This window comes from Aedes aegypti, chromosome 3 (genome assembly GCF_002204515.2).
Source record: "Aedes aegypti strain LVP_AGWG chromosome 3, AaegL5.0 Primary Assembly, whole genome shotgun sequence".
Taxonomy (NCBI): domain Eukaryota; kingdom Metazoa; phylum Arthropoda; class Insecta; order Diptera; family Culicidae; genus Aedes; species Aedes aegypti.
In genome coordinates, this window is record NC_035109.1 from 327000958 (window position 1) to 327025351 (window position 24394).

General features: G+C 37.7%; 1 protein-coding gene across 1 annotated transcript; it reads right to left on the bottom strand.

Moving 5' to 3' along the window:
* Window positions 1-18719: 18719 nt before the first annotated feature.
* Window positions 18720-23402, bottom strand: LOC5571026 (F-box/SPRY domain-containing protein 1). Its single transcript, XM_001659407.2, has 4 exons — window positions 22877-23402; window positions 22640-22806; window positions 19664-19861; window positions 18720-19606 (listed from the first exon to the last, which is right to left on the bottom strand). The coding sequence occupies exons 1-4, from the start codon at window positions 23191-23193 to the stop codon at window positions 19512-19514; spliced, it is 777 nt and encodes a 258-aa protein (XP_001659457.2). The 5' UTR covers window positions 23194-23402; the 3' UTR covers window positions 18720-19511.
* Window positions 23403-24394: the final 992 nt, after the last annotated feature.

Sequence of the window (24394 nt, forward strand, 5' to 3'; positions counted from 1 at the left end):
GAAATGCCTTTGAATGAACTTGTTTTGTAAAATCATGAAGTTTGATGTGTAACAAGGATTGTTTCAGAATCATTCGAAATGTGGCCACTTCCCTGAGGACACCAGAGTCCCGGAATGTTCCAGAAAGTGGCCAATCCGTTTTGAAATCATTGAAATGCCTTTGAATGAACTTGTTTTGTAAAATCATGAAGTTTGATGTGTCGCAAGGATGGTTTCAGAATCATTCGAAATGTGGCCACTTCCCTGAGGACACCAGAGTCCCGGAATGTTCCAGAAAGTGGCCATACCGTTTGGAAAGGATTGAAATGCCTTTGAATGAACTTGTTTTGTAAAATCATGAAGTTTGATGTGCCGCAAGGATGGTTTTGGAATCATTTGTAATGAGGCCACTTCCCTGAGGGCACCAGGGTTCCGGAATGTTCCGAAAGTGGTCAATGCATCTGGAAATCATTGAAATGCCTTTGAATGAATTTGTTTTGTAAAATCATGAAGTTTGATGTGTAACAAGGATTGTTTCAGAATCATTCGAAATGTGGCCACTTCCCTGAGGACACCAGAGTCCCGGAATGTTCCAGAAAGTGGCCAATCCGTTTTGAAATCATTGAAATGCCTTTGAATGAACTTGTTTTGTAAAATCATGAAGTTTGATGTGTAACAAGGATTGTTTCAGAATCATTCGAAATGTGGCCACTTCCCTGAGGACACCAGAGTCCCGGAATGTTCGAGAAAGTGGCCAATCCGTTTTGAAATCATTGAAATGCCTTTGAATGAATTTGTTTTGTAAAATCATGAAGTTTGATGTGTAACAAGGATTGTTTCAGAATCATTCGAAATGTGGCCACTTCCCTGAGGACACCAGAGTCCCGGAATGTTCGAGAAAGTGGCCAATCCGTTTTGAAATCATTGAAATGCCTTTGAATGAACTTGTTTTGTAAAATCATGAAGTTTGATGTGTCGCAAGGATGGTTTCAGAATCATTCAAAATGTGCCCACTTCCCTGAGGACACCAGAGTCCCGGAATGCTCCAGAAAGTGGCCAATCCGTTTTGAAATCATTGAAATGCCTTTGAATGAACTTGTTTTGTAAAATCATGAAGTTTGATGTGTCGCAAGGATGGTTTCAGAATTATTTGAAATGTGGCCATGCAGGAGGAGATTCTTTCATCCCTTGCAATGATTCCAAGGGTTCCGAAATCTGCCCCGTGGCCTCTGGATGGCCAAACCATGTCCGTATTATAGTATATAGCAAGTATTACTTGTTTAGAATACGCTGTCCCTCGAAAATCATGATATTTTATATTCGTTATGTCAAAATAATCGAGGTTAGTTAAAATAGTGATTTATGCCACACCTTCATCCGCCCCCCAGAAAAAGGGGGAGGGTCAAAAGGGGATCCTGGGCATACCATCTTTTAGCCACACTCTTCCCCTTGATGTTACTTCAAACAGATTGAAATTTGGTGGTCTAGTTTCCGAGAACGAGCCATTTGAAACAATCAAGTATCGTCCCGGGCTTTTGAGGGTTAAAGAATACTACACCTCTAAATTTGCGATTATTTACGAAAATGTGTCGATGTTGATAGAAATTTCAACCGTTGCACAGTGGCGCGCCTTCATACAAAGGTCGGACAAAACCTCAAATGCGTCCCAGATCACTTAAAAATGATAACCTACTACAGTTAATCCTCTGTGAGTCGATATCTGAAGCGACCATCGACTCATGGAATATAATGCTTTGGAAAGATGTTTAGGAGGACCATCATAGTAATCATGATTCTATGTTCTTAGTATTGTTCCATTGGTCGATATCGGGCATGGAACATCGACTCATGGAGGTTTGACTGAAATTTCCTTTAATACCCGATATCATTCCGTTGAAAATGAACGACAAAATGAAAATTCGATTTTCCAGTGAAATTTGTCCATATTAAGATTTTTTATCCAATCCTATAAAATGGTTGAAATACAAAAATTTGTACATAAGCATAAACTAGAGATACAGATTCAACTTCTTTTAAGTAATTTCAGTTGAATTCAAAACAAGTTTTGAAACAGGATGCAGATATGAATAAATAAAATGAAAAAAAAATAATTTTTCACCTCTAGGGGACAACAGGGGCACGATAAACTATTATTGGTTTGAAAGTATGGATCATTTGCTGCTTAATAGTGGGTGACTCAGTTTCACGAAATACTTCACATAAAACGGACGAAGTTTTGAAAATTAATCAATATTTTGAAGAAAGATTTTTTAAAAACATTTTTTATTACAAACAACAAACTATGTAAAAAGTATAAGTTGTTATCAAATCGAAGGCTTAAGACTATGTTTTCAAATGAAGCCTATTGAGCTCAAATTGGTTATGATTTCGCTGAGATACAGCTGTTTGGAATTTGATAGGTAAACTATAGTTGATGAATTTAAGGCAGTCCAATTTTGCTGACTTAACGACACTTACGATGCTGCCAAAAATCGAAAACAAAACTGATCTGTCTCAAATTTTAGGGAATCGTCCGTCACTTATACAGAAGCCTATAAAAAATATATAACAAGTTATTTTGAGAACATAAAATTTTGAGGTTTTGTCCGGCCATGCGCCACTGTGCGTTGTCCATCCCACAGATGTGGATCAGTATGGGAGATGTGGTTCCAGGGCAACTTCACAGTTAGTCCAAATCACGGGTTGGTTCCAAATTTTTGGACCATGTTAAAAATTGGTGCATGTGTTGTAAGTAATTTTCCAATTTTATTTTATACCAGTTTTCTGTTCTATATTTTTGGAACAGGCTAGCTGCGTGGTTTATTTTTGGTCGGCTTTTGACCAAGATTTGAACTGTTCTAAAACTGCTTTGACACATGTTTGTTTACCAGTTCGGATGTTTCTCGCTGAAACAGTCATTGCCTTTAATTCATACTCATTTGAGGTTAGTAAAAATAGGAACAATAAATAATGCTGTTTTTTTAACAATATGTATACCTCTTTCAGCAATTCCTCCGGCAATTCATTCAGCAATTTCTTCGTGGAATCCAGGAATTTATACAGCGAAACCTCCAGGAATCGTCAGGTTATTTCTCCGCAGAATCCACTAATTTCCTCCAGAAACTCCTCTGGCCATATGCTCCAGAAATTAATCCTGGGATTTCGTCCAAAAACTCTTCCGTTTTTTCCTCCATAAATTGCTCCGGAGATTTCCTCCATCAATTCTTCCGGGGATTAACTTCAGGAATTCCTCCGGAGATTTTACAATAATTCCTCTGGGGATTCCGTCCAGAAATTTATAAGAGAATTTCCAATAGAAATTTTTCCGGGTATTTAAATTCCTCTGGGCATTTTCTCCAGAAATTCCCTCGAAAATTTTTCCAGTGTATTTATCCGGAGATTTCCTCCAGGAATTTCTCCAAGGATTTCCTCTGGGAATTTCAACCCAACTAACATTTAGTGCAATGTAAACATTCTCTAGACCCTCTTTATACGGCTTTATGCTGAGTAAAGGCGCTGTACATACGAGCGAAAGCTTCTATGCAATCCTTTTACCAACAAATCTGGCGAATCTACTCAGCTACTTTTAACCTGTGTTGGCAGCTCTTATTCATACCGATCATTGCTCTATCTCGACAGCTATAAGACAAGTAGCTGTGTCACATCTTCGGAAGGCGCTTTCTCAACCATTTCGCAACTGTTGAATAATTATTATACAGCTTCGCTGTATTATCGATTAAACAATATTTTCAAGCTGTTTCACAGCTTCCGGAATTCATATCATAAGTATCTGAAATTAATGTTCCCAACGTTACCTGCCACCAGTGCTGTAAACATTCTACACTTAGAGCGACGTTCCTTTCGTTGCCATGGTCAGCAGTCACAGCAAGAGCGGTAGAATGAACGTCGACAAACACAAAAAAGTGTCAATTGAATGTCGTGTGATACGAGAAAATGTGCATGAATCATAAGTTTTGCATAGAATTCAGACATCGGATCATAAAAACATGGATAATTTGATCTTGTCTGTTATGTCGAATGTGACATACAGTTAAAGCAGAACAGAAACAAACAACACCATAACGCTTCCTAACATAGCTATCGTGGTCAGCGGCATTCAACTGACATTTTTCTTTTCGACATTCGTTTGATCGCTCGTGTTGTGAATGTTTAAGCGAAGCGCTGCCGAATATCAGCGAAAACGTGTCGACTACCGTGATTGCTTACAACACTGCCTGCCACCGCTTGGAATCGAACTCACGATCTCTGCATCCACAAGTCTCGACGTTGTCCTTGTTGCCACCACAGTCTATATCGAAAGGCAAAGAAAACACACCGTTTTGTTCTACATCGAAAACGGTTCACACAATATTTTATAATGATCGTAAAAGATGTCACAGCCGCGCTTACACCACTTCATCAGGCTGTAAAAGGGTGCGAAACGTCAAACGCAATGTTTACATCTAACAAGCTGAGTAGATGCGCCACAAGTTGTTGTTTTACAGCTTACTGCTGTATGCTCGCTGTATAACTGACGACAAATGTTCGAGTGGTAGGATTACCATCGAACTTTATGAGAAAAGTCTTTTGTGTTTCTAGCTTGGTTGGAGGAAGTCAGGCACAGTCTGACTCTTTCCTCGTCCACTTTGGTTGGCTGACGTATGCTGTGGAGGAAGTTTTTCCTCAAGCATACTTGCGGCATTCCACTCATTGAATCAACATTCTAATAGGTTATGGGCCCAGAATAAGAATCCAATAAGAATTCTACGAAGTTAAATCTAATAAGATTATTACTTGTGATCTATTGGATTCGAGCTTCTGATAAAGATGGACAAAGTAAGGCGTGTGATGGTTCCGGTATTCAGAGGAGATGAGAAATCATTTCCGTTCTGGCTCAAACGAATGGAACACCACCTTTTACAAGAGGAATTGTTTTACACTCTCGAAAAACTTCCTAGCGACGAAGTCTATGCCACGCCGGAAGCGGATGCTGCGGCTGAGGCTCAAAGGAAAATAAAAATGCAAAAGCGATTAAAAGATGATGGCGCCGCCATTAATGAACTTTTTATGGCTATTGGTGATGAAGCCATGGCCCATGTATTTGAATGCAAATTTGCCAAAGAAATAATTGATCGGCTAAAATGCATCTACCAACCGAAAGGATCTGTAGCCATGCTCGGGCTTCGTTCCCGGTTGTATACTTTGAAAGATGGTTCATATGCATCACTAATGGAACTATTCCAGGCACATGATGAATTGATCCGGCAGCTCGAGGGTATGGGTGAAATAGTTTCGGATACGGATAAGCTTAATACGCTATTGGTGGCCATCCCCAGTGGATATCGGCACGTAGTGACAGCACTCTCGGTTTTACGGAAGGACGACTTGAACGCGATGGCTTTGGAGGCAGTGAAGAGAATGTTCCTGGATGCGGAAGTGGAGCGCGACAATGCAGCTGGCCCGAACCACGGAAGAGTGCCTGTTGCACTGGTAGGTAACCGTCAGCGAATGGATCCCCGAGAGAAGCCGAAAAGACAAGTAACTTGCTTCGAATGCGGAAAAGTTGGCCATAAGAAGAAGTCATGCTTCGTCTTGCGGCGGAAGAAGGCACGGGAGCAACGACCAGACCCAAACCAATCAGCAAGGACGCGGGACATTTCGGCCCAGCGTGTGGCTTTAGTAGCTCGCGGAGGGGGGTCGTTCATGGTACGTGTACCGGTGACCTACTCTGTGGCCACTGAAGGCAAAAGAGATCCGAGACACGCTTGGAATGGAAGACGAAAGAAGACATCAAGCAAGATCAGCGAGTCCGGAATATGGCGATGCACGAGATGCCAGTGAAGGTACCAACGAGTTTCCCCTGCTTCCTGGACAGTGGTGCCTCGGAGCACATGCTCCGAGAAATGTGCGCCTTTAACGATTTGTGGGACTGCGACGAGGTAAGCATTGCTACGGCATAGGAGGGCGCAAATCTTGTTGCCAAACAACGTGGAAATGTCATGCTCCGAAGCCAAGTTGGACAGAATAAAGTAGTATTGGACTTGTACAATGTGCTTTTTATTCCCGGCCTTCACTGTAATTTGTTATCCGTCTCTCGCATTGAGTCCGCCGGGAAGTCAGTCCACTTTGAGAAAGGTTCAGTTTTGATTCGTGACGAAGTCGGAAAGGTAGTCGCAAGAGGGGTGAGGGTCGGTCCCAAGGAACAATTGGTAGCTTTTAAGATACTTACGTGTTTAATACAAGCTGCATAGCAGCAACCATTGCTGAACAAATTTTTAGTTGAATCATTAATTGAATAAAATTAATTTCCGCTTATAAAAAAACTGTTGTTCCACTTGCAGTTTGTGTTTTGAATAAAAGCTGAATAAACCTCCAAAAATGCAAAAATAGTAGCTTTTGTTCTACAACACATAAGAAGTTTAACAATTGACTGATTAAAAGCTTTTATAGGTTGTAGCCATCATTTTAGTAGCATATTGAACATTTGATTAAAAACAAATCGTACAAAAGTTTTAGTGTCTAATACTTAAAATGTTGACCAGCATGATTAATAAAACTTATAAACAATGTGAATAACAGTATATGAGTATGCTCTTATTCAAGCAAAACATATTACGTCTTTTTATGTTATTATCAAATGTTTCAAATGTTTTTCAAATCAAATCCAAGACGTGTATGTGATGGATGGATTAACGTAATGGACGTAATGGCGACGTAATGGATCAACGAGGGTAAAGTTCGAATCACATTGGATTAAAAATATCAAAATTTAAATTTTCCAAATGTAGTGATCATCATCTGCGACGTTATTGATATCGGGAAAAGTTACTAATCATAACATTTTTAATGATAATCGAAGTATAAATAATAATTTAACAACAGTTACATGAAAGTGGTTACCCAACTTACAGTCAAGTGTCACAAATAAACATACATAGTTAATTATTGTTGAATAATGATGACAGCTGAAAAAGTGCCCTACAAAGAGCTGAGAAGATGGTATTTAGAACCAAATTTAAGGCAATGTTCAACATTTTTCATTGGAATGAATAATAGTAGAATCAACACTTATTAAACTTCTCCAAAGAATCTCTGCCTACTTGTCAAGATTGTTTTACTAATGAGTTGAACAAGTCATTTTTCCTTCTAATAAAGAGCCAATATTCCACCAAACAAATACAATTGTGTAAACAGATGTACAGGAGACGAACTAACGTTTTGGTTGCTTCGCACTTCAGCTGTTTCCATGTTTAACATGAACATGATCAAAAGCTGAATAGGTATTTTATAAAATCCGAGCAGGTCATCCAAAGAAGTCCAAAATAACGATTACTAAACACATTGTTCAGCAACAAAGAAGCCTTACAAAAGAGGTCACACCATAGCCAAATTTTTGAAAAATGGACAAAATATATAAAAATTGCAATCTAATGTATTGCAATGTTCAACTTACTAATATTATTATTATTTATTTTTATTTGAGTGGCTTTTCGCCCTTGGCGAATTCGCCACTAACTTACTAATATATAAAAACATGTTGGATACAATAATAACTGATGCTTTCTCGATACAATATTCAATTATGTTTAGAAAATATTTTGAATTAGTCTTCTGACATAGGATTATTGATTGAAATATATATTATATTCGTATTATGTTTAATAGAGGAAAAAAGTACGACAAATTATTGAAATATTAACCTAGTAGAAATATTATACATTTAATAAATGAATTTTAGTATAGTTAGATGAACAATTCAATTAAAGTTTTAACAAGTTAAAACTTATTATGAAATTCGATTATTCATTTCAGACTGTTTTTACTTTGTGAATAAACTTTATTTTTGACCAGCATTGAAATAAAGTTTCTCACTGTGCGCTATAAATAGCCGACTGAGTTCAGCTCGCATCAGTGCTGAACAGCAGCAGAAGTAATGCGCTTATTCAGTTGTTGATCAGCATAGCACGTGTTGATTAGTTATTGTTGAATAGAAGCTCAAGCATGATCAATAATCAGCTACAAGAGGTTTATATTGGGCACTGGAAGGCTGATATATGAATTCAAGGATGGCGCAGATGGCAAGGTTTACCGCTGACGATGGGAAGGTCTCGAGTTTGAATCCAGTATTCAGGTAATTATTAAAAGTGTGGTTATTAATTCATGGTAAAGGTATACACTGCATTTGATATATAAAGTATTAGCTATTTTTAGTCATTTATTTGTTTTCAATCAATTTTGTGGCAGTTGAATAAAAGCTGAGATGAATGCTTATAAAGCGATTTTGAAGTTGTAGAATTAAGTCAATATACAACGACACGCTTTATAACTTCTCCACATTTGTGTGAACAACGCCTGAACAAAGGCTTCACTTGGAAATAATTAAAATGTTGTTAAACATGATGCTGAATTAAACTGCAATAATGTAGTTTGTTAAACTAGCGTTGTTAAATCATCAAACCTTAATAAGCTGAGTGAAACCTGAATAAGCATCATTACAATACATGATTACAGTCACTAAATGATAAGAAGCTTAATAATTTCGCCAGATTTGCTTGAACAATGTGTGCGTAGCAGCTGCAAAGTAATATAATAAAGCAAGTATTCAGTATTTAGTTGTGAAAAATTGCTTAATAAATGATTATAAAATAGGCAAATGTTTCTTGGGGTGGACTCTACCAACTCGATGTGGATCTTGTTGATTTTCACGACAAAGCTTTTCTGGGGAAAACAAACACCAGTTTGACTGTTTGGCACAAACGTTTTGGCCATTTGGGTGATGCAAATCTGTTGAAGCTTGCCAAGGACAAAATGGTTGAAGGGTTGGATTTCCAACCGTCTTCATTGGCATGTGATTCCGACATTTGCAAACCCTGTATAGAAGCGAAACAGACAAGAGATCCTTTCAACGGAGGTAGCAGACCAAGGTCCAACCGACCTTTGGAACTTGTGCACTCAGACGTTTGTGGACAGATGCCAGAAAAGACACACGACGGGTACAAATATTTTGTGAGTTTTATCGATGATTACACGCACTTTGTGATGGTGTATCTGATAAAAAGTAAAGATGAAGTTCTGCTAAAGTTCAAAGAATTTGAAGCTTTTGCTACGTCTCATTTCTCAGTTCGCATATCCAAACTGAGAACCGATAATGGTGGGGAATATTTCGGTAACGAATTTCAGTCGTTTTGCCGTGAAAGAGGAATTTTGATGGTTCCAACGGTCCCTTACACACCTCAACAAAATGGTGTGAGTGAGCGTATGAACCGCACACTAATGGAAAAAGTAAGAAGTATGTTAAATGACAGCGGTGCTCCAGCTCAAATGTGGGGGGAAGCTCTTTATGTAGCTACTTATGTGACAAACAGAAGTCCGACCAGCTCATTGACGGAAGCAAAAACGCCGTACGAAATGTGGTTCGGGTCGGTTCTACGGGTAAGAAATCTCAGAGTTTTTGGATGTGTCTCCTATGCACACATCGTGAAAGAACGCCGGACAAAGTTGGACAAAAAGAGTGAGTTACTGGGTTTTGTGGGCTATGCTCCTAATGGGTATCGGCTTTGGAACAGCGCAAAAAGAACAGTTATCGTTTCAAGGGATGTCGTATTTGATGAGTCTAAATCATTTTTTAACGGTTGTGGTCAAACGGAAGCTAATCATTTCGAAGACAATGGGTGGTATGAATAAAAATCTTTGAACTTTACTACATGTAGCATCTACTCAAAAACAAAATCCACAAAGTTTACTACACTTTTGGTATGAATAAAAAACTTTTCGAACATGTAGTACTTACTACTTTCGAACATGTGCAGTGACTGAAGCTGCACGTTAAGAAATTTCCATTCAGAGTGCAGAGTGATTCTGCACGTAAAGACCAATCTATTCAGAGTGACGCCTAAAATTAATACAATCATGCATATGAAGAAAATGCATGGAATCTAATTGATTACGCGACAATTTGCACAAATCATGAAGGTGCTGTTATTTGACAAAATTTGTAGTGTAATTTTGCGATTAGTCTGGAATTCTCTTTATGTCTATGATTTTATGATGATGGTACATCAAAGAATTTTCTGGGTGGTTTTCGGCCTTCGCCAACGCCAGTGATTGATGATTTTTTAAATACTAGCTTAACATCTATGAAGAGATCTTGAGATTACAGCTATCAAATTTGGAACCACATATTTTCTAGCACCAGTACTGAGATTCTGGTGAAATTGCGGTAGAATTTTGATGCTCCCCATGTGTTTTCTTAACAGCATGTTGAATTCCGGAAGTTCTAAGTGTTTCTGCGATATTCTAGTTATTTTGGTGGGGTTTCTGATAGAATCCTTGGAATGTCTAGAACTTAGAATGTCGAGATTTTTATGGGAATTGTAGTGATTCCATTGGTAGTCGTTAGAATTCAATGAGGATCTCCCCTAAAACACCAGGGTTCCCTTTGAAATTATCAAAATTCTTGTCGATTTCACAAAAAATCCCATTGAAATCTATAATATATTTACCGACATTCAAATCGTTTATATTAAAGCTTTGCTTTGAAATTCCAACGGAACTGGAGATCAACGGAATCTTAAAGGTTTTTACAATAATTACGAAGATTGGTTTTCAGAATTACAAATATTCATACAATAATTCGCAGGAATCCCACCACAATCTCATAGATTCTTACAAAAATACCGTCTCAAAGATACCCACAGAATTCCAAGAGATTAATATTCGGAATCCCATTCCCACCCCAATTCTAGAGTTTTTAACAGATTCCTAATATTTCCGCAATATTCCTAGAATGGTATTTGAACTTCCAGAATTATCACAAAAAATCTGACATCCCTATCGGAATCCCAAAGTTCCTACAGGAATTCCGGAATTCAAAAGGAAATCTGAGATGTCAGAGTTTACAAGTATAATTCCAAATTACATTATAAATATCTGAATTCCTACCGACATCCAAAAATTCCTAGAAAATAACATAATTATCGTAATGCCAGAATTCACACGGATATTACAAATTGCTACTGCCGGTAATCTTACCGGAATCTCAGCATTGGCGGGGCGAATGTTTTCGTAACCTCAGAATTCCTAAGCAAAACTCAAAATACCTTCCGAAATATCAAAACTCATATCGTTTTCCCATGATTTTTACTCAAAAGTAAATTATTCCATTCAATTCCGCAATCTCAAAGCATGTGTAGCAACCTCTGAAGCTAACTACCAGTAGCTTTGTAGTAAATGCTACCTCTATTCATAGCAATGCGTTGTTTGTAGTATGTTCGAAAGGTGTAGAAAGGAAAATGACACAAACATGTTCCACTCGTGTTCCACATATAGCGTTTACTACCGAGAATGTAGTAAACTCAACTTTACTACATTTTATTCATACGGCCCATTGTCGAGGAGCGTACGCAGTTCCGTTGTTACTCTTCGTATTATTTTACACAGCTATTGGGTGATATGAATAAAAAACTTTGAACTTTACTACATGTAGCATCTACTCAAAAACAAAATCCACAAAGTTTACTACACTTTTGGTATGAATAAAAAACTTTTCGAACATGTAGTACTTAATACTTTCGAACATGAGCAGTGATTGAAGCTACACGTTAAGAAATTTCCATTCAGAGTGCAGAGTGATTCTGCACGTAAAGAACAATCTATTCAGAGTGACGCCTAAAGTTAATACAATCATGCATATGAAGAAAATGCATGGAATCTAATCGATTACGCGACAATTTGCACAAATCATGAAGGTGCTGTTATTTGACAAAATTTGTAGTGTAATTTTGCGATTAGTCTGGTATTCTCTTTATGTCTATGATTTTATGATGATGGTACATCAAAGAATTTTCTGGGTGGTTTTCGGCCTTCGCCAACGCCAGTGATTGATGATTTTTTAAATACTAGCTTAACATCTATGAAGAGATCTTGAGATTACAGCTATCAAATTTGGAACCACATATTTTCTAGCACCAGTACTGAGATTCTGGTGAAATTGCGGTAGAATTTTGATGCTCCCCATGTGTTTTCTTAACAGCATGTTGAATTCCGGAAGTTCTAAGTGTTTCTGCGATATTCTCGTTATTTTGGTGGGGTTTCTGATAGTATCCTTGGAATGTCTAGAGCTTAGAATGTCGAGATTTTTATGGGAATTGTAGTGATTCCATTGGTAGTCGTTAGAATTCAATGAAGATCTCCCCTAAAACACCAGGGTTCCCTTTGAAATTATCAAAATTCTTGTCGATTTCACAAAAAATCCCAATGAAATCTATAAAATATTTACCGACATTCAAATCGTTTATATTAAAGCTTTGCTTTGAAATTCCAACGGAACTGGAGATCAACGGAATCTTAAAGGTCCGTCTCAAAGATACCCACAGAATTCCAAGAGATTAATATTCGGAATCCCATTCCCACCCCAATTCTAGAGTTTTTACCAGATTCCTAATATTTCCGCAATATTCCTAGAATGGTATTTAAACTTCCAGAATTATCAAAAAAAATCCGACATCCCTATCGGAATCCCAAAGTTCCTACAGGAATTCCGGAATTCAAAAGAAAATCTGAGATGTCAGAGTTTACAAGTAAAATTCCAAATTACATTATAAATATCTGAATTCCTACCGACATCCTAAAATTCCTAGAAAATAACATAATTATCGTAATGCCAGAATTCACACGGATATTACAAATTGCTACTGCCGGTAATCTTACCGGAATCTCAGCATTGGCGGGGCGAATAATTTCGTAACCTCAGAATTCCTAAGCAAAACTCAAAATACCTTCCGAAATATCAAAACTCATATCGTTTTCCTATGATTTTTACTCAAAAGTAAATTATTCCATTCAATTCCGCAATCTCAAAGCATGTGTAGCAACCTCTGAAGCTAACTACCAGTAGCTTTGTAGTAAATGCTACCTTTATTCATAGCAATGCGTTGTTTGTAGTATGTTCGAAAGGTGTAGAAAGGAAAATGACACAAACATGTTCCACTCGTGTTCCACATATAGCGTTTACTACCGAGAATGTAGTAAACTCAACTTTACTACATTTTATTCATACGGCCCATTGGGTCGTATGAATAAAAATCGTTGAACTTTACTACATGTAGCATCTACTCAAAAACAAAATCCACAAAGTTTACTACACTTTTGGTATGAATAAAAAACTTTTCGAACATGTAGTACTTACTACTTTCGAACATGAGCAGTGACTGGAGCTGCACGTTAAGAAATTTCCATTCAGAGTGCAGAGTGATTCTGCACGTAAAGAACAATCTACTCAGAGTGATGCTTAAAATTAATAATATGAATCATGCATATGAAGGAAATGCATGGAATCTAATCGATTACGCGACAATTTGCACAAAATCATGAAGGTGCTCTAATTTGACAAGATTTGTAGTGTAATTTTGCGATTAGTCTGGTATTCTCTTTATGTCTATGATTTTATGATGATGGTACATCAAAGAATTTTCTGAGTTGTTTTCGGTCTTCGCCAACGCCAGTGATTGATGATTTTTTTTTAAATATTATCTTAACATTTTTAAAGAGATCTTCAGACTACAGCTATCAAATTAGAAACCACTTATTTTCTAGCACCAGTACTGAGATTCTAGTGAAATTGCGGTAGAATTTTGATGCTCCCCGTGTGTTTTCTTAACAGCATGTTGAATTCCGGAACTTCTAATTGGTTCTGTGATATTCTCGTTATTTTGGTGGGGTTTCTGATAGTATCCTTGGAATTTCTAGAATTTTAGATTTTTATGGGAATTGTAGTGATTTCATTGGTAGTTGTTAGAATTCAATAAGGATCTCCCCTAAAACACCAGGGTTCCCTTTGAAATTATTAAAATTCTTATCGATTTCACAAAAAATCCCATTGAAATCTATAAAATATTTACCGACATTCAAAAGGTTTATATTAAAACTTTGCTTTGAAATTCCAACGGAACTGGAGATCAACGGAATCTTAAAGGTTTTAACAATAATTACAAAGATTGATTTTCAGAATAACAAATATTCACACAATAATTCGCAGGAATCCCACCACAATCTCATAGATTCTTACAGAAATACCGTCTCAAAGATACCCACAGAATTTTAAGAGATTAATATCCGGAATCCCATTCCCACCCCAATTCTAGAGTTTTTACCAGATTTCTAATATTTCCGCAATATTCCTAGAATGGTATTTAAACTTCCAGAATTATCATAAAAAATCCGACATCCCTATCGGAATCCCAAAGGAACTACAGGAATACCAAAGGAAATCTGAGAATTTGAGATGTCAGAATTTACACGTAAAATTCAGAATTACATTATAAATACCATCAGTGTACCAGTACCCGCTCATGTTCCAGTAGCCCGCTCACACTAAAAAAGATAAGTTAACACAAAGTAAATTTGAAAACAATAGGTTTAAATCTTATCGAAATCTTAGAATTGGCGGGGCGAATGTTTTCGTAACCTCAGAATTCCTAAGCAAAACTCAAAATACCTTCCGAAATATCAAAACTCATATCGTTTTCCCATGATTTTTACTCAAAAGTAAATTATTCCATTCAATTCCGCAATCTCAAAGCATGTGTAGCAACCTCTGAAGCTAACTACCAGTAGCTTTGTAGTAAATGCTACCTTTATTCATAGCAATGCGTTGTTTGTAGTATGTTCGAAAGGTGTAGAAAGGAAAATGACACAAAAATGTTCCACTCGTGTTCCACATATAGCGTTTACTACCGAGAATGTAGTAAACTCAACTTTACTACATTTTATTCATACGGCCCAATGTGGCAGATTTGCCGATTGTAGAAATCATCGAAACACGTGACCAAACTGAAGTCAATTTGAATGAAGATAATGACGAAGCTAGTGTAATATCATCGGAAAATTTCGAACAAGCTACATCTGATATTGATTCTGAGAACGATAGAGATGAAAATGTGTTGCGTCGAAGCCAAAGAAATACAAGAGCGCCACGTTGGCTTGATGAATACGAAACTTCTTTTACGGCAACTGATTCTATCAATAACGTTCCGCAGGACATCAAGGAGCTCAAGAAACGTGATGATTGGCCAAAATGGAGGGATGCATTCAAGAAGGAGTTGCAATCTTTATCTGAGAACAACACTTGGACATTAGTTGGCAGTGTTCCGGAAGGGAGAAAAGCCATTAATTCGATGTGGGTGTTCATGATAAAAATGAATGATAACTCCTACCGGTACAAAGCACGGCTAGTGGCAAAAGGTTGTTCGCAGCGTCCTGGTATGGATTTTTGTGAAACCTTTTCGCCTGTTGGCAAAATGACCAGTGTGCGTACACTTTTGGCAATCGCTGTTCAAAAGAAGTGGATCAGATGGATGTGAAAACCGCTTTTTTGAACGGGTTTCTTGATGAAACAATTTATATGAGACTGCCTAACTTGGATGATGAAGGCAGTAAAATTTGCAAATTAAACAGAAGTATTTACGGTTTGAAACAAGCTGGCAGGAGTTGGAATATTAGATTCGACGAAACAATGAAAGAAATGAATTTTCGGAGACTAAATAGTGATTCTTGCGTTTATGTAAGTAAAAACGGAAAAATCATTATCATTTTATATGTTGATGATATTTTGATTTTTGGGGAAGAGTTGGAAGAGGTTCGTTGGGTCAAAAATGAACTTTCCAAGCATTTCAAAATGAAGGATCTGAATGAGGTGAGTAATTTCCTTGGTTTGGATATTCATTTTGATGCAGCTGTTGGAAGAATGACATAATCCCAAAAATCATACATCGATAAGGTTTTGCGAAGATTTAGTGCAACCCGGTTTCTATTCCTATGGATCCGAATATTAAATGGAAGAAATCAGGTAATCGAACCAAAGAACCGTTTAAAGAATTGCTTGGATGTCTGCAATATTTGGCCCTCATCTCAAGGCCGGACATAACCGTTTCAGTCAGTATTCTTAGTCAATTTCAGAGTGAACCGGGAGAAGAACATTGGACAGGACTTAAGCGTATTCTCCGTTACCTCAAAGGAACGAAGCAGCTACGGATGATATACGAAAGGTCGAACGAATCGGCCCCCTTGACCGGTTTTGCAGACGCCGATTTTGCAAACGACGAAGAAGGACGAAAATCGAATTCGGGATGCCTATTTATGGTGTATGGAAACGTCGTATCTTGGAGCAGCAAGCGTCAACAAGTTGTGACTCTTTCATCAACTGAAGCCGAACTCGTTTCTCTTTGCAATGCGTCTAAAGAAGGTGTATGGTTGTCCAAATTATTGAGTGAGATTGGAATTCATTCAATTCCATTCACTATATTTGAAGACAATATACCCTGTATTAGAATTGCAGAGGAACCACGAGAACATCAGAGGACGAAGCACGTGGACGTAAAATTCATGTACGTTAGGGAACAGATAAAGGAGAAGAAGCTTATTGTGAAATATGTACCGACCGTTGACCAAATTGCTGATTATTTTACTAAACCCCTAGCTAGAGCAAAGTTTGACAAATTTACAAAAGAATTGAATATGAAAATTGAGGGGAAGTGTTAAATTTCAATTTATCATTTAGATTTAGTAGGGATCATTTCCAATCAGATTTTCTCTAACCGCCAAAGGCGGAGCAATATCTCTCTCATTTAGTTTTTGCTCTCTCCCGTCTGTAGTGTACACAAGTAAAATAACGATACCAATCACTAATGTACCTTGTAGTCCAATTGGTAGTAGGGACCTCATGACTTATCAATGTATCCTTTGTATATGTACAGAATTCTTGTGAATACATAGTTTTATACTTTTCCTAAGAATTTCTGAGTACTATTTATGGATGTTCGAGTGGTAGGATTACCATCGAACTTTATGAGAAAAGTCTTTTGTGTTTCTAGCTTGGTTGGAGGAAGTCAGGCACAGTCTGACTCTTTCCTCGTCCACTTTGGTTGGCTGACGTATGCTGTGGAGGAAGTTTTTCCTCAAGCATACTTGCGGCATTCCACTCATTGAATCAACATTCTAATATCTTTAACGGTTTTGAGTTACAGCTTAGTGAAAGCAGCAAAAGCGATAACTGACGAAATTTATTCAGCTAAGATTTGTAGCTGCAAAACGTTTGCGTTACAGCTGTATTAACGCTAATCGTTCTATTTTTGACAGCTTTCATTTTTTGCTGTGTTCGCTGCTTCAATTCAACTGTTATACAGCACAAAGCAAATAATCTTGGCTTATAGCGCTAAAATTGTTAGTTGGGGGACTCTACTGGGGGTATTTCCCAAGAACTCCTCCGGTGGTTTTCTCCAGGAATTCATTGGGGGATTTCCTCCAAAAACTGCTATGGGGATTTCCTCCGGGATTTTCTTCACAGTCCTTCAGGAATTTCTTCGGAGTTTCTATAAAAAAATATTTCGCTGTTCTGTGAAAGGCATAATACTAACCGAAAAGGAATCACCCAGCACTATGACGCAGCACGTCTTACCTGGATCCTAGTCAGCTATCAAAGTGACGGTAAAGGCATTTACTCTCTGGCTTTGCATTAACTTACTGCGATGACACTCATATATCATCATACCACTGGAAGTTATGTTCGGAGCTCACTAAGTATAAAGAACCCTTTCAGGCCCACATATCCACCTCCTACTCTGTAAGAATGTTTTTGTGGAAGTATTAATTTATTTCCAATTACATTTTTTTTGGTAGGAATGATCGAAGAAATTACGGGAAATATTGCTGGTGTGGAACCTTAAAGAAATTTTTAAAGATTCCAAAGCTTTTTTGAGAATGTATGGAATAATTTCAGGAGTAATTCTTGGTTAGTATGTTGGGAAAATTGAAGAAAAAATTTTATAGCAGCTGCATGAGGAGTTTCCTGGAATTCCTCTCAAAGTATTTTGAAATTTTAGGTTTTCTTGGAAAAATCCTTGAAACTTTTTTTCAAAAACTCTAGAATAAACGTTTGTAGAATTTGCCGGATAAGATACTATGAGATTCTTTGCAACATCTACTACAGTAACAACTAGAGAATTTGATTGAAGAATCGCTAGAGGAAATCCTAGGATAGTCTCTGGAAAAAAAAATTCTGGAGTTTCAAGGATTCAAGCATCCTGAAAGATCTTCTTGGATAATTGGTAGAGGAATCTCTAGAAGAATGTCTGAAGAAATCCCTGTATGAGTCCCTGAAAGTATTCTGGATGAATCACTAGGTCTTGAGGCGTTTTCTAGAGGAATCTGAGATGAAATTCTTAAAGAACTTGTTGAATGTGCTATATTCTCTGTAAATGTCTATGGAATCTGCAGAATTTTGTATCAGAATTTATTGCAGGCAGAATAGAGGTAATGAGACTTTAGAGACCATTTTAGTTAAAATCAAAGACCGTTAAAAAGAGACTTTAAATTAAAATGATGACTGCTACCAGTTCTGGCTATGTGAATTTATAGTGAAATCTGATGACAATAAATTTCCTTTTTTATGTTCTGCACTAATATCTTCTAAAACCTTAAAGATATGCTTTGTTGAAATCTTGGAAAATAAAAATGATGGATGAATTTATAGGCAAACAGGGATGCATTCCAAAGGAAGTGCAAGACGAAAATGTTAGAGAAAGTAAATGATAGAATCATTGGATGAATTTCTAAAAACCATTGGAGTAGTACGTAAACGAAGCTTATGGAAAATGTATGAATTAATAATTAGGTATAATAAGTGATGATTTCTTGATCATATAAACTATGGATGTCATCATTACACATCAACTATGACTTCGACGTATGCTTCCTCATTTCCATTTATTTGCAATAAATAATAACGGTTTAGTACACTTAACACGATTCTGGAATGTTACTACCTAGGAACACATATTCAAAAAATATCATTAAGTTAAACTGAAAATCTTTGGCAAACTGAGATTCATTGACTAAAACAAATACTGATCGAAATGAAATAAATAACTAAAATAAATAACACTATCAACTAAATGCCACTCCCTTCCAACTAAGACTCTGAAGCGTGTTGAAGTACATGCAACTAAAGTTCCAATAACGGCAGTCAAGTAATCTGGAATGATTCTCATTGTACCTAGAAAATGTCAACTAACAAGCATCGTCCTCGCAATTGCTGTACAAAATCTCTTCCGGCCCAAAATTTTTCTTTTCCATTTATATATAAAAAAGAAAAAAACACTACGGTAATCTTTATCGTAATTATAGGTAAAAGAGAGATTGTGTCAGACGTGTTTTTGTCGCTGTTGAAATTTCCACTCTCTTCACTCTCCTAACTTTAACTTTGGTTGGTAAATTTCAGTCGAAATACCACTCTGCTGCAGCTGCTGCTGGAGCTGGACTAGATTGATTAAACAGGCGCCATGTGTTTGAGTATGTGTGTCTGTGTGTGTGTTTTGTGTGAGTGTGCTCAATACTTGCTCGTTTCAGTATTGTTTGCTCTATCCTAGAGAATTGGACGCGGACTTTAGGGGGGTGTTTCTTCAATCGCTGCTTGCTCTCGTGTTGGCTCCCATGTAGCTGATTTTGCGTTTTTACCCAGATATAGATGCTTCATTTCCTTACCCATCCAAAGGGGGACCGAGGTACACCATCGATATTTCCGTATTACCGTATACTGCCGCCACCGTCGGGTAAAACACTTTGTCTGGCAAATCTAGAATAGTAACTAGTTTTAGTGAATTCAATAATGAAAGAAGCGCCACAGAAATACCTGTAAAAGCCACCCCTAGAAACTCATAGTTCTTCTCAAAGGATAACGTGTTGTCATCGCAGTCCAGAATAACACGAATTCTTTCGCCAACTTTGTATTTGGGCGCATTGTTGAGCAATGGATAGATTCCGTGGGCGTCCCCATTGTGAAGCAGCAAATTGTCTACCAGATTCCATCCCCAACTCTGATCGTCAGCTCCTAGAATAATATATATCAAATGCGATAAGTCAAAAAACGGCATGTCTGGTTGACGTGTATTATCACAAAAAATGTGCACCGTTTAATTTTTTACCAATCGGAAATATAGAATTTTAACTTTCGTTTGATATTTTGCTAAAAAAAACTGCCAATAGATCCTGAACATTAATTTATTTTGTTATATTTTTGTTTTTTTAAGTATATTATTTTTATTTGTAATCGTTGTAAATGGCAGTTCAAATCCTCTCATGCAAGATGTGTAACCGTTTGGTTACAAAATGTTGATTGTTTTTGTTATATATGTTGAATATCGGACCCTTCACGTTTCTTGTTCAAATACAGCAGAAATACCACAGTAGTGATAGGGTCCTGTACCGCTGTGAATGTTTTTCGTTGCAACCAATTCTGCAACATGGCAGAGGGGATGGCTAAATGTAAGAAATGAGAGAATGGCGGAATCTGGGAACACTGAAAATGAGTAGCCATTGCAAAAATTAGGCAGCTTTCAATATCAGGCGTACGTGTGCTATAGAGGTGCTTGTGAGTTAGTGCAGTGGTTTTAAGAGAGAACCCATCGGCTATTCGTCCACCCAATAACAAACGGCAGCGGTATGTACCGGTACGAACATTAGTCTAGGTAACACATAACAAATTTACTCGAAATTGGGAAACACAGAACTAACGCCATAATTAGGGAATTTTAATGAAGGCATAAGTAAGGTTCCCCGTGTTAGTTTTTTGTACGCGAAAGCTCTTGATTACCCAGTAGCTAGCCGACCCTGGGATTGCCGGAGAGTCTCTTGCATCTTGAGTTGGCCTGACACTGTAAGTTTTTAACGGTAGTTTCAGATGAGAACTTAAATTTCAAATAAAAGTTGATACACAGTAACAGAAAACGATTTGCAACCGGTGAGATTGAATCAATCACCCTTAAGGCTCAAGAATCCATCATTCAATCATCAGCAATCATCAAAAATTGCCAGGTTTAAAGTTCAAATTTAAAGCAACCTTCATAAAAATCTATCATTGTATTACAGATAGCAAGTGTAATGCAATGATAGGTTTTTTCGATGATAGCTTTGCTTTTAATCAGAAAAACTGGTTTTGAAAAATTCTAAAATAATGATGATTGTTTAATATTTTAACGTTATGCATGATAATTTCACGTTGCATTTACGTGTTTTTCATATTTCAGTGTTCAATTCCAAACAAATTCCAAGTTCTGAACAAACATTAGAAAAAGCACATCGATAGTTCCTGGATAAAAAATGCCGCCTTGAAAAGTTGGAGTGCGGAGAAATGGAGGAACTTTATCGTCCTTAAGAAACGCGTAAGTTCTACAAGAAACTCAACGCATCCCACAAAAGTTATATGCCATGAGTCGAAATGTACCGGAATAACGATGAAGGTATGTTCAGGGACGAACGTGAGGTAATTGAAAGATGGAGGCAGTACTACGATGAACACCTGGATGGCGAATGAGGGAGACGTGCCAACTACAATAAAAAGTGGAGTTATGGATGCTATCTAACAGCTCAAGAGCAATCAAGCAGCTGACTGTCCATATTTGCATAGTCGACTTAAGCGCCAATATGACCAAAATGATTTTTTGAATTGAGTTGGGTTCAGTTTTCAACATATCTTCCAATAATCTTTCAGCTGCACTAATTAGATAATACAATTTGTACGGCAAAATTAGGAAAAAAGAGCAAGTCAAATTGTCCCATAATGAAAAGTAATCGCATATCAGTCCCACTACAGATTTCCGCACCGTGTAACACAAAAATGAACCGCGTTTTGATCATCTTTATATTTTTCTCGGAAAAATATCGTAGTGAAAAGCAAATTGTGAAAGTTTTATTAAAATTTGAGCATGCTCCAATCTCCTGGAATTTTTTGAATATTCGTATGGAAAACGAGTTTGGAAACTTCACAGCCCATTTTCTCAATGCCTACTTTTTACAGATGGGACTGACTTGCGATTCACGGCAGTATATGGAGTGAAATTTGAGATCTACTTCTTCAAATGGATAGGGTGATTAAAATGACGTCCCATGCCTTCTTAAATTCTGATGAATGGCGCATGATGCATTTTTATTTGTAACTAGTGGTCCCGGCAAACTTCGTCTCGCCATCAAGTAGGCTATTGTATACGCTATGGATCGTCCCATACAAAATGACAGTTCCGTCCACTCTCATTTTTCGTCTTTCCCGGTGAATATCCTGGGAATTTTATACGCACAAACACGTCAGAACCCTTGACGAACAAAACGGAGAAAAAATCATTCAAATCCGTTAACCCGTTCGTAAGCCATTTCGTGACATACAAACACCACTCCATTTTTATTTATATAGATATAGATTGTATATATTCTGTTAGTTATACCACTATTAATCGGGACAAGGAAAGCATTTTATTTATTTCACATGTTGTTCATAACATGAAAATAAATTAAATGTTGCGCTACAAGAGTAATATTGTAATGGATCCTACAAAATTGCATCAGGCGATTATTCAATCGGAAACATAATATAGAATTGAATGTCCGCTAAACTTCAAACCGATTTTACTAAGAATATCTTAGTTTTCACATTAGCCTAATTCTAACTCTGTATTGAGATAACGACCTTTTGGGGCTTGAGACAAAAACAGTGTAACAATGTTGATTAACATGTCAACTAACAGTTAAAATCGAATATGAAAGAGTTTGCAGTGCCAATTTTTTGTAATGAACCTTTGCAATATATACGCCTTATACAAAACCTAAAAAAACTCACCCAATAAAGCATAATAACCGTGACACTGTATTGCGGCATCTTTCGTAGCGATCCCAACGACGGCCACCGTTCCGAGAGGGCCTTCCCATCTAACCTCCCAGGCGTGTCTCCCATGCTGAAAGCCAATCTTCCCGCGGGAGCCATCCGTGCTCTGTGCCACTGGATTCCTACAATTCCGAAATCGATGATCATTAATTAATCATCTAGAATCTTATTTCAAAGCGCAATCAATTTCACCTATGGAGTGTGAATCCATTCGGTTTGATGTAAACATGTCGACTACAGTCATACGGATTCCAGGCGTGGAAGAAAGCCCGCAGCTTGGCCTTGTAAGTGGGAACTACCGAAAGCAGGTCGGTTTTGAACGCGTCCGGTGATAGCTTCTGCATGCACTGTGCCCTCCAGACCTCGTTGTTCTCATCATTTAGGAAACGATTCCAACTTTTGCACACCAGGGAACAGTTTCGAAGGTCTTGCAGCTTCAAATAGGAGAAAATCAGCTCCAAAACATTGTCCGGAATGTCCGGAGCATATTCCGTGAGATCTTCATCCATCGGGTCGGCTGAGTCAGGCTGCGCGCGACTTTGCGCGTATTAACGATTCGTCCGAAACAACCCGCGAGAAATATCGCTATTTTTCACCTCACAGCGCGAGCACTCCGCGAAAACGAACACAAAATTTTAATATTTTCAGCTAAACATTTGCAGCACAATCTATTTTTTTCTGCGTTCTGTTTTGACAGCTGGTTGATTTTTTTTCTTGGATTCGAACTGCCAACCGCATAGGGTGACCAGAAAACGGACGCATGTTCGAATTTCGAAATCATATGTTCAGTGACCGCGGTGATGCTGCATGGACAAATGTGCACTGATGTGTGCACGGAGAATTTTTTCAAGTAAATATTGGGCTTCTCGATTTTTAGCAGGCTATCGACATGATGGAGACACCATCTGTTGGAATTTCACCACAGTGGAAACACTACACAACAGCGGGACGAGAAAGGAACTTTACGGACCGGAGAAAGAGCAAAACACTTGTGTACGCTTTAACGACACTCGAACGAATAACTTTATTCAACTCAAAATATAAACAATAACAAATCGATTCGACAACACACAACATAACAATGGTGTGTCCATTCAACATAAAAGTAGTCTCGAATGCGAAGGGGCGTCGATTGAACATACACTGAAAGAAATATATTCAACACCCCCTCTCAAGTCGACAACCCGAGAATCACAGTTCATCTATCACAGATCCTATCATCGATAGTCTACATATAATAATCATTTCGTCATGTATTCTAAAATCCACTCTCTAAAACAGATCGCCAAATCTTGGCACATTAACAACATATCTCTACACGCTCAAAACGTCAAACATCAGTTACTCCATACAAAACAGTTCTTTTCAAAATAACACATCAAGGTAAACATCTCTACATCGTCAACTACATTGTTTACACAAAACACTTCTTCCTACGACGATTCCTTCTTCGCCTTCTTTTCGCTCCAGTTCTCGTGTCTTCTCTACTCTGCACTATCAGTTCTACAAATTCTCCTGGATTCATCACATTCTTATCTTCTTTTTCTTCTCCGTTGAATGGTAGCTCCGGACTCCTCGCCGCCATGTTGTACTTCTCCGATCCTGCATTTCTTCCGGCCGGCATGGCCTCTACCACTTTTCGCCGGTTGCACTCACACCAAACCTCCAACTCATACAGTCTTCCTGTGTAGTGCCCGACAGCCATTACTG

Bases quoted from the DNA above. Each gene is read 5' to 3' on its own strand.
- LOC5571026 (XM_001659407.2), bottom strand. From the start codon at position 23,193: ATGGATGAAGATCTCACGGAATATGCTCCGGACATTCCGGACAATGTT. The intron at 22,807-22,876 runs GTGAAATTGATT...TCGGAATTGTAG, and splicing joins AATGGATTCACACTCCATAG to GAATCCAGTGGCACAGAGCA. The intron at 19,862-22,639 runs GTGAGTTTTTTT...ATATTATTCTAG, and splicing joins CGGTTATTATGCTTTATTGG to GAGCTGACGATCAGAGTTGG.